Below are 10688 nucleotides of genomic sequence, written 5' to 3'. Positions count from 1 at the left end.
CCTCCCTGCCCGCCCTTCTCCTCTGAACTCCTATTCCTCCACCCTGCCCCTTCCAGCTTCCCAACTACACACGTCGTCCACACTTAACCCCCAATGTTAATTCACATCATTTATCAAGTTCTGCAATCTTGCGCTTACCGGCCCAAGGGTGTCGACGAAGCTTAGGCCACTCCGTGAGCCCCACTCTCCACTCCCACCCCTAAGAAGAGCCAGCACCTTAGCCAGAGGTGTACACAAGGACCAAAGCCGGCGCCACTGCTAAATGTGTACGCAGAGGCCGGGATACTCAGCCGGGGTGGGGTCCGCGAAGGGCGAGGTGGCGGGGGAGGGGTCCTGAGGACTCAGGCCAGCAGGGGGCGCGCACGGAGCGGACAGGGCCGCACCTGTCCTGCCGGCTGGTGGGAGATGGGAGGGGGCCAGGGCCCCGGAGCAGCTGCGCGCCCCGCCCCGCGGGCTCCTCCCCGCCGCCGCGGCCCCCAGGCTGCTGTCCCGATGCGCTGCGCCCGGAACCCAGGCCGAGTTGCCGCCGCAGCTGTTGGGGCGCCCAGGCTGGGTGACGCTGCAGCTGCCCGAGCCCCTCTCAGACCCCGACGTCCACATGGATCCCCCTGAGGGTGCTTGCCCGGGAGGTGAGTACGACCCCAGTCTCTGGGACCACCAAGCTGCGCCTTCCCGGCTGCGAGCCGCAGCCCTCCCCCCCCACCCCCGTCAGGCCCTCCCATCAGCCGCACCCGGGGGCGCAGAAGATCCGCCGGCAGCTCCGAGAGCCGGGAAGGTGTGGGGGGCGGCAGAGGGAGGCTGTCAGTCGTGCGGGAGGCACCTCCCGGGAGCGGCCCCCGCGCGGGGCTGGGGGCTCACAGACCGAGTCTCCGCCTCCTTGTCTGCATTACTGGCCCAGAAAGCCGGTGCCTAGCGCGCTCCCTTATGGGGTGGCCCAGAGTTTCGTCCTGGACCCTCTCCTAGCCGAGCCAGCTGGGGATCCGGGGAAGAGGAAGAAGCATGCAAAGGACCGGAGTTTGGGGACCCAGTCGGTACAGTGTGGAGGAGCCGCTGCCTGCTTGCTAGCGGGTCCGCTTTGTTTCCCCCGGCAGCGACTGGGGAGGGGAGATGGTCGGAGGCCGCGGGCAGAGATCCTGTAAGGGGCTAGGGACGGGATCTCGCTGGGGGAGTGGGGGATGCACCAGGGCGCGGCCTGCTGGGGGCTCCCGAGGCTGCCATGGTGGCCGGCCTGGGCCAGGCCCAGGGGTGCACACACCTGGGAATGTAGCTTAAGTGTGCTTGGAGTGGCCTCTTATCGCAACCCCGGTCTGCTGTGTGGGAGGAACCGCAGAAGGCTGAAATCCTACCGCTGGTTTCCCCCCCTTCCCCTTGGAGTCTGGCTCCAGGCTGGGTGGTGGCTGGTGAGAGAGGAAAACTCTCAGAAAAAACCTCCTTTCCCCTCAACCTTTTCCAGCAGAGTCTTCTAGGTTCCATGAACCTAGAACTTGGATGTAAACTGCAGACCCTTTCACCTACCTGTCCAGGCTCCCTACCTCCTGAGTTTCCTGGGTGCAGGCGGCAAGAGTGGGGGTCCCATCCTAGGGAGCAAGAAGGTGACTGGAGTGCAAGCCAGCCTGCTCTTTCCTAGCTACACAAGGGCCTCCAGCCACACATAGTGACCTCCTCTGGAGTCTGTCCCCAGAGATGTGGGTCCAGAGATGGTGGGTCCACCTGCCTCTGTATATCTTTAGTCCAAGGTGGGAAAATGATGTCCTGTCTGGGAGCCCTTGTCACGCTCCCTCTAAGCACCATCAGACACACCCAGGGACTAGTAAGTTTGAGTTTCTCTTTTGTCATTTCTGGGAGAAAATCAGAGCTCTTTTTTGCCATTGACCGTCTCAGGACTCTGGGTCTTCCCAGCAGCAGCTTCGTGAGTAAGGACTGGAGTGGGAATAGGGGTGGGGGTCAGAGCTGCTTCCAGGCTGTGAGTGAGAGTGAGCCTTTAGGTGCTGACAAAGTAATCAGACCTCTCTGAGCCTCAGTTTCCATGTCTCTTGGTGGAGAGAGCCCTCTTCCCTCACGGGGCTGGGAAAGTCGGTGAGATAATAGAGGTAAGGGCTTTAAGAGGAAGTTAACATCTTTGCTGTTTTTCCTTTGTGGAAGTGAAGGAGGCCTTTTAGCAGCTTAAAAGAAAAGCAAGAGAGCAGGCTCAGTCTGAGTCCATCACTGCCTGGCTGGGGGCCTCAGACACCTAACTCATTTAGTGCACAGGTATCTTTTCATCTGGTTCCCACTCCAGCAGGCATTATATGCTTCCAGTGGGGCACAGCAGGGCAGGAGAGCCCTGTCTGCAGAGGGCTCACACTTGTCCACACCGTTGGCCTGTCTCTTTGGAAAGTGGCTGGTGGGACTTCATAAGGTCACATGCTAGGGACATGTCTGTCATTGTCTGAGTTCTCATATACCTTTGAAAACTACAAAAGTAGGGCAGCGCCTGTGACTCAGTGGGTAGAGTGCCGGCCCCATATACTGAGGGTGGCAGATTTGAACCCAGCCTGGGCCAAACTGCAACAAAAAAATAGCCGGGTGTTGTGGCGGGCACCTGTAGTCCCAGCTGCCAGGGAGGCTGAGGCAGGAGAATTGCCTAAGCCCATTGGAGGTTGCTGTGAGCTGTGAAGCCCTCTACCAAGGGCGATAGAGTGAGACTCTGTCTCTAAAGAAAGAAAGAAAGAAAGAAAACTACAAAAGTAGAGAGAGCAGCATGATAAGGTCCCATGTATCATAACCCAGCCCACAGCTCATCCAGGCCTCTACTAACCTCCCTTCAGTAGTATTTTGAAGCACATTCAGATTTACTTCATCCATAAATATATCAGAAATTATCTCTAAAAGATTTCCATAAAGCATCATTAAAATATTATTTTTGCCAGGCATGGTGGTACATACCTACAGTCCCAGCTATTCTGGAGGCTGAGGTAGGAGGTTTGCTTCAGCCCAGGAGTTCCAGTCTAGCTTGGGCAAAATATTGACAACCCATTTCTAAAGAAAAAAAATTTTTTTTTTCAAGACACAGTCTTACTTTGTCACCCTTGGTAGAGTGACACCCTTGGTGTCATAGCTCACAGCAACCTCAAACTCTTGGGCTCAAGCAATCCTCTTGTGTCAGCCTCCCAAGTAGCTGGGACTAGAGGTGCTTGCCACAGTGCCTGGTTATTTTTAGAGACAGGGTCTCACGCTAGCTCAGGTTGGTCTTGAACTCCTGAGCTCAGGCAATCCACCCACTTTGGCCTGTCATAGTGCTAGGATTATAGGCATGAGCCAGCGTGCCTAGCCAAAAAAAAATTTTTGAAATGTGGTCTTACTCTGTTGCTCAGGCTGAAGTGTAGTGGTACATATCTTACCCTAACTTCCCAAGTCCTAGGCTTAAGCAATCCTCCTGCCTCAGCCTCCCCAAGTAGCTAGGACTATAAGACCACCACCACACCCAGCTGAATTTTTGTTTGTTTGTTTGTGGGTGTGTTTTTTTGAAAGACAGGGTCTATTGCCCAGGCTGGGCTAATTTATCCACCTCAGCCTCTCAGAAAGCAGGATTACAGGTGTGAGCCATCGTGGGTAGGCTCCCCAAAACTATTTTTGCACCTAATAAAATGAACATTTTTTTGTTTTGTTTTGTTTTTTGAGACAGAATAGAATGTAATGGCATTGTCATAGCTCACTGCCACCTCAAACTCTGGATGGTTGCCACCTCAAACTCTGGATGGTTGTGAACTCCTGGCCTCAGGCAATCCTCCTGCGTTGGCCTTCCAGAGTGCTACTATTCTAGGCTTGAGGCACTGCATCTGGCCAAAATAATTTCTTATTATTAAACTATGCAAAACTTGGAGAGAAGTGTGTGCAGTGGTGTGAAAAGTGCCCTCCCTGAGGGTCCCACCTGCTGCCAGAGTTCTAGTCCACCTCGGTCAATCCAAAGGTCTTCCCAGAGAGAAAGAGAAGGACTATGGCCCTTCCTCAGGAGGCTGAGTCTAGACAGACCACCACAGCATCCTGGAAATGCTGGGAGGTCTGAATTCAGGGACAGAGGTGTTGGGGAGATCGGGTACAGATCCCCCTATCTCTGCAACCATCTCTTCTTTCCTGAAATCGTTTTGATTCTTATAATATTTCTTCACTTCATTAATTCATGTATTCATTCATTCATGCAGCAATGTGTGCAGAGAGCCTCCTTGATGGTCTGGGCAGGGTTGTGGGTACAGAGCAGGGAATGTGAGATTTGGGCCAAGTTTTTGAATCACAAATGTGCTGGAAAATAGGTCAGCCCCAGAGGGCAAGGTAATCGGCAATCAGCCCTCAGAGAAGCCTGTAGGGCAGGGCTGAGGCTCCCCATCTCCAGGCTCTCCCATAGGGGTTCTGCTTCAATTCCCACCCTCCAGTAAGAGCAGCAACCCATGAAGGGGGCTGGGGCCCTCCCTTGATGGGGGCTATGCTGGGTTGAGGACCAGAACAGGGCTGTCACCCACACATAGGGTCTTTCCTGGGGCATCAGAACTGCCCTGGGGTTGCTGAATCCACACAGCTTGTGCCTCAGCCAGGGCAGCTAGTACCTGCCCCTACCTGCTGCATTAGGGTCAGAGCAGAGCAGCAGTTCTCACACATGAGCAATTTGTTCCTTCTTCCCACCAGTGTTTGTGGAGAGGTTTCAGGCCAATTGTGACTCCTAGCACAGCTGCATACTGACGGGGGCTGTGGGTGAGTTTATTCACTCCTTATTCAACATTTATTATGAGCCTACTGCATGTGAGGGCCAAGCATAGGTCTTCAGAATGCAGCAATGAACTAGATAGAAGCTCCCGGGAGCCCCTTTCCTGCACCCAGTCTCAGCCTGCTATGGGGCTGAGCCCAGGGTCTGATGCCTAATAGGTACCCAGCATTGTGTCTTTTCCCCCAGCTTTGCTCATCTACTCCAGCCAAGGTCAGCCTTTTACCTTTGAGTCCATTGAGGATTTTCTTGTTCTTTGAGAGATGGTCTTACTCCCTCATCCAAAGGATTGTTTGTGAGATATAATTCACATATAAAGTTCATCCTTTTAAAGTACATAATTCATTTTTTTTAGAAATAGAGTCTCAGCTCGGCGCCTGTGGCTCAAGAGGCTAAGGTGCCAGCCACATACACCTAAGGTGGCGGGTTCGAATCCAGCCCAGGCCTGCCAAACAACAATGATGGCTGCAACAAAAAAATAGCCGGGCATTGTAGCAGGTGCCTGTAGTCCCAGCTACTTAGAAGACTCACTTGAGCCCAGGAGTTGGAGGTTGCTGTGAGCTTTGATGTTACGGCACTCTACCCAGGGGGACAGCTTGAGGCTCTGTCTCAAAAAAAAAAAAAAAAAAGAAATAGAGTCTCATTTTATCACCCTCAATAGAGTGCCAAGGCGTCACACAGCTCACAGCAATCTCCAACTCCTGGGCCTAGGTGATTCTCTTGCCTCAGCCTCCCAAGTAGCTGAGACTACAGGCTCCCACCACAACCCCCAGCTATTTTTTGTTGCAGTTTGGCCAGGGCTGGGTTTGAACCCACCAACCCTCGGTAAATAGGGCCAGTGCCCTACCAGCTGAGTGACAGGCGCCACCCCCGTACATGATTCATATTTTAGCATATTCACAGAGTTGTGTAGTCATCATCACTAATTTATTTATTTATTTATATTATTTTATTTTTTTGTAGACACAGAGTCTCATTCTATTGCCCTTGGTAGAATGCCATGGTATCACACAGCTCACAGCAACCTCCAACTCCTGGGCTTAGGCGATTCTCTTGCCTCAGCCTCCTGAGTAGCTGGGATTACAGGCACCTGCCACAACGCTCCCCTATTTTTTGTTGTTGTTGCAGTTTGGCTGGGGCTGGGTTTGAACCCGCCACCCTCAGTATATGGGGCCGGTGCCCTATCCACTGAGCCTCAGGTGCCGCCCGTCATCACCACTAATTAAAAGAAAAAAATTTTTTGAGACAGAATCTTACTTTGTCACCCTCTGTAGAGTACGTGGCGTCATAGCTCACAGCAATCTCTAACTCTTGGGCTCAAGTGATTCTCTTGCCTCAGCCTCCCATGTAACTGGGACTACAGGCACCTGACACAATGCCCAACTATTTTTAGAGATAGGGTTTTGCTTGTAGCTCAGGTGATCCGTAATTTTAAAATATTTTCATCAGGCTTGGCACCTGTAGCTCAAGTGACTAAGGCTCCAGCCACATACACCAAAGCTGGCAGGTTTGAATCCAGCCTAGTCCTGCCAAACAACAATGACAACTACAACCCCCCCCCCAAAAAATAGCTGGGTGTTGTGGTGGGCGCCTGTAGTCCCAGCTACTTGGGAGGCTGAGGTAAGAGAATCGCTTAAGGCCAGGAGTTAGAGGTTGCTGTGAACTATTATCCCACAGCACTCTACCCAGGGTGACAGCTTGAGGCTCTGTCTCAAAAAATAATAAAAAATAAAATAAAATATTTTCATCACCCCCAAAAAACCTTGTACCCGTTCTCCACCCACCCTCAGCCACTGACAATGACTAATCTACTTTCTATGGATTTGCCTATTCTGGACACTTCATGTAATGGAATTACACAGTATATGGCCTTTGTGACTGGTTTCCTGTACTCACCATGATGATTTCAAAGTTCACCATGTTGTAGTCTGTGTCAGTGCTTCATTCATATTTTACAGTTGATTAACATATTCCACTATAGCAATAGACTGTATTTTCTTTACACCTTGATCTACTGATGGACATTTGCATTGTTTTCAATTTTGACTATTATCAATCATGCTCCTGGGAACATTCATGTACACTTGACCTTTGAACAATACAGGGTTTAGGAGCACCAAGCCTTGGCACAGCCAAAAATGCAAGTATAACATTTAACTCCCCACAAACCTAACTACCACTGTTGACATTAAGCCTTACCAGTAACAAAAATAGTTGATTAAAACCTGTATTTTAGGCTTGGCGCCTGTGGCTCAAGTGGCTAAGGTGCCAGCCACATATACATACCCAAGGTGGCAGGTTCGAATCCAGCCTGGGCCCTCCAAACAACAATGACGGCTGCAACCAAAAAATAGCCGGGCGTTGTGGCGGGCGCCTGTGGTCCCAGCTACTTGGGAGGCTGAGGCAGGAGACTCGCTTGAGCCCAAGAGTTGGAGGTTGCTGTGAGCTGAAATGCCATGGCACTCTACCCAGGGGGACAGCTTGAGGCTCCTGTCTCAAAAAAAAAAAAAAAAAAAAACCGGTATTTTAGGGCAGCGCCTGTGGCTCAGTGAGTAGGGCAATAGCCCCATGTACTAAGGGTGGTGGGTTTAGGCCTGGCCCCAGCCAAACTGCAACAAAAAAATAGCTGGGCGTTGTGGCAGGCGCCTGTAGTCCCAGCTACTCAGGAGTCTGAGGCAGGAGAATCGCCTAAGCCCAAGAGCTGGAGGTTGCTGTGAACTGTGATGTCACAGCACTCTACCAAGGGCAATAAGGTGAGAGTCTGTCTCTAAAAATACAAAAAAAACCCCCAAAAACCTGTATCTTATGTTCTGTGTATTATATAAAGAATTCTTATAATACAGTAAGCTGGAGAAAAGAAAATGTTAAGAAAATCTTAAGGGGAGCTGTTCCTGTGACTCAAAGGAGTAGGGCGCCGGCCCCATATGCCAGAGGTGACAGATTCAAACCCAGCCCCAGCCAAAAACTGCAAAAAAAAAGAAAATCTTAAAGAAGAGAAAATGTTTCTTGTTCATTAAGTGGAAATGAGTCGTTGACAGGCTGCATCTTCATCTTCACTGCAAGTAGGCTGAAGAGGAGGCACTGGTGTTGCTTCCTCAGGTGTGACAGAGGCAGAAGAAAGTCCAGGTACAGCTCAGACTTGTGTTGTTCAGGGTCAAGTGCACAGTCTTCATGGGATGTGTGTTTCCATTTCTTTCAGGTGTACACCTAGGGATGGAATTGCTAGGTGACCTGGTAACTCCAGATTTATCACTGGAGGAGACTCAAGATACCTTCAGTGGCTGCACACTTTACATGCCAAAATCAGCCCTGCCTTCTCAGCTCCCTATCTTCTATCACGTTAGTGGTGTCTTTGATGGCAGAAGTTGCATCTTCTATGTTTTCCTTCCTCACAGCTTTAACAGAGGCCAGGGCATTAGGGTTTGCAGAATAAAGACCAGGTACGGCTCGGCGCCTATAGCTCAACCGGCTAAGGCGCCAGCCACATACACCTAAGGTGGCGGGTTCGAATCCCCAGCCCGGACCCGCCAAACAACAATGATGGCTGCAACCAAAAATAGCCGGGCGTTGTGGCGGGCGCCTGTGGTCCCAGTTGCTTGGGAGGCGGAGGCAGGAGACTCGCTTGAGCCCAGGAGATGGAGGTTGCTGTGAGCTGTAATGCCACGGCACTCTACCCAGGGGGACAGCTTGAGGCTCTGTCTCAAAAAAAAAAAAAAAGACCAGGTACTGCCAAATTCCACCTGGCTTCCAGAGGTCACCTGCCCACAGCCACCCTGCCCAGCTCTGAAAAGAATCAGAACTAGGTACCTGGTGACTTCAAAGGTTCACAGACCCAATGCTGCCAACTCTCAGATACTGTCAACTATAGAAGCATTGCTGTTTCAGGGATGTTAAAAACTAAAATTATGTGCTCTGTTGTGCCCCTGTAAAAGACCACTGTGCCTGGAGGTTTGTCCCAGGGGCTGTTTGAGCCTCTGTGAGGTCAGAGTCCATAACAAAGACTTCTGGCTTGCCTAGGCCTTTCCCCACTGTGAGGTTGGAGGAGCTCGCTATTCAGCTAAAATCCTGTTTTGAGCCCTGTCTCAGCACTTGTGGATAAAAGTAGAGCTGACTTCTTTTCCAGCCACCTCACCAGAATATGTTTCCATGGGATTGACGCTGTGGCAGGTTCTCCCAGCCCACAATGGCTGCACACACCCCAACCACAGCCCCAGCACTTGCCTACCTTTGCCCTGCTTGCAAGGCCTGCCTTATTGTCCCTTGGCTATCCCTCAAACTTGCAGCCTCAGGAACTTTGTATGATGGCTACCAGAGCCTCTCTCACAGATATCACTCAGCTCCCTCCCTGCAGATTCTTCCTCTGAATCTCATAGAAAGACCTCTCTAAAATGGGAGAATGGCCCTCACTGCTCCCTGGCACTGCCCAAGGGCAGGAATCATCTCTTTGGCTCATACCGTGTGGAAGGATTTTGGAACTGTGACCCTACATAGGCCAGTGCAATGTGACTCCATCTTTCCTAAGGAGAGGCCCAAGGGCACGCAGGGTCTCCAGTGCTATGTCCTTTCTCCCTAGGGGCTCCCTCAAACCTATGGACAATGATTCAAGCAGCCATCCCCCCTCACCCCAACAGGTAAAGTGAGGTCCCTACTCACCCACTCAGAGGGATTCCAAACCACATCCTCTGTGCCCTCAGGGTGGCCAGAATACAGGGTGCAACTTGACACTCCAAGAATGCTCTGAAACCATATTCCAAATGCCAATGGAGAGGTAGGACCTGGGCACCTTGTGTCCTGGCCAGCCCCCAGTACCAACTGCAGTGACACTGCACTCAGCCATCTCAGGCAGGAAGCAGGTTGACTCCTGAATGGCACAGGCACTGATGGGGCTGAGATCCAGGCAGAGCCCAAGCAACTGCCAGTCACTAGGACATTCCACCTGGCTTCCAGAGGTCACCTGCCCACAGCAAACCTGCCCGGCTCTGCTATCCCTGGAGACAGAGCTCCATGGAGGATGGGGGCCACCCAGCTGCACATGACCTAATGTCATAGGTGCTGTCATCCAGGCCAGGGCCAACAGCACTACAGCTCTGCCTCTGCTTCCTTCTCTGCCTCAGCTCAGCTGGGGAGAAGAGTTTGTGCTCAGGAGCTTACAGCCCCCGACAGTGACACTGTGGCAGCATCCAGGCAGCTGGGATTCCTAGCACACCCTGCAGTGGCCAGGCAGGCACTGCTGACCAAGCCAGGAGGGCCTTTGCTCATCTGACAAGTACACCCTGGGCAGATGATCATGAAAAAGCCCACACACACATCCCAGGCATTTCTACAGGATAGCAGGGGCAAGGGGGCCACATGGCTTGGGAAGGTGGATACTTTCTTTCTGGAGATGGAGAAAGTCTCCAGTCTTTCTGGAGATGGAGCTGCAAGGCCCAGGTGCCAGGGGCAGGTACACCCAGGGACAGGCCTGACTCTGCTGGGGGACCCTCTGGCAAGTGAGGGGGCTGCTTGGAGAACAGCTATGAGCGAGAAGGTGGGTTCTGGGACCTTCTGGAGGAGGACCTAAGAGGATTTATGGGTGTGAGGTAAGACAGTCCAGAATGTCCCTGAGTTCTGGGTCCCAGCAGCCAAGGGACAGTCTCCACCCAGCAGACTTCTCAGGGCCTTCTTGCTCTCATCAGACAAAAGAACTGTTAAATATAAAATATAAGCAATTACATTTCTGAAAAAAAGTTTGCATAGCAAAGACTTGGAAGAATATTCCCCAACTGTGAAGTGTAGTTGGTAGCTAAGAGAACACAGAAAGGCACACCCTGGGTGGTGCCTGTGGCTCAGTGAGTACGGCCCTGGCCCCATATACCAAGGGTGGCAGGTTCAAACCCAGCCCCAGCCAAACTGCAACCAAAAAATAGCCGGGTGTTGTGGTGGGTGCCTGTAGTCCCAGCTACTTGGGAGGCTG

General features: G+C 51.9%; 1 protein-coding gene across 1 annotated transcript in view; it reads left to right on the top strand.

Annotated features, from left to right (window-relative positions):
- The first annotated feature begins 598 nt into the window (after positions 1-598).
- DBNDD1 (dysbindin domain containing 1) overlaps positions 599-10688 on the top strand; it is a 14132-nt gene continuing 4042 nt past the window's right edge. Inside the window, exons 1-2 of the mRNA XM_012812027.2 lie at positions 599-629; positions 713-775. Coding sequence (XP_012667481.1) covers positions 599-629; positions 713-775 — 94 coding nt within the window. The remainder of the gene's footprint in view (positions 630-712; positions 776-10688) is intronic.

This window comes from Otolemur garnettii, unplaced genomic scaffold, assembly GCF_000181295.1.
Source record: "Otolemur garnettii isolate 467f Iridium unplaced genomic scaffold, OtoGar3 scaffold00185, whole genome shotgun sequence".
NCBI classification, from domain to species: Eukaryota; Metazoa; Chordata; class Mammalia; order Primates; family Galagidae; genus Otolemur; species Otolemur garnettii.
This window is presented reverse-complemented; position numbering and strand designations above follow the sequence as displayed.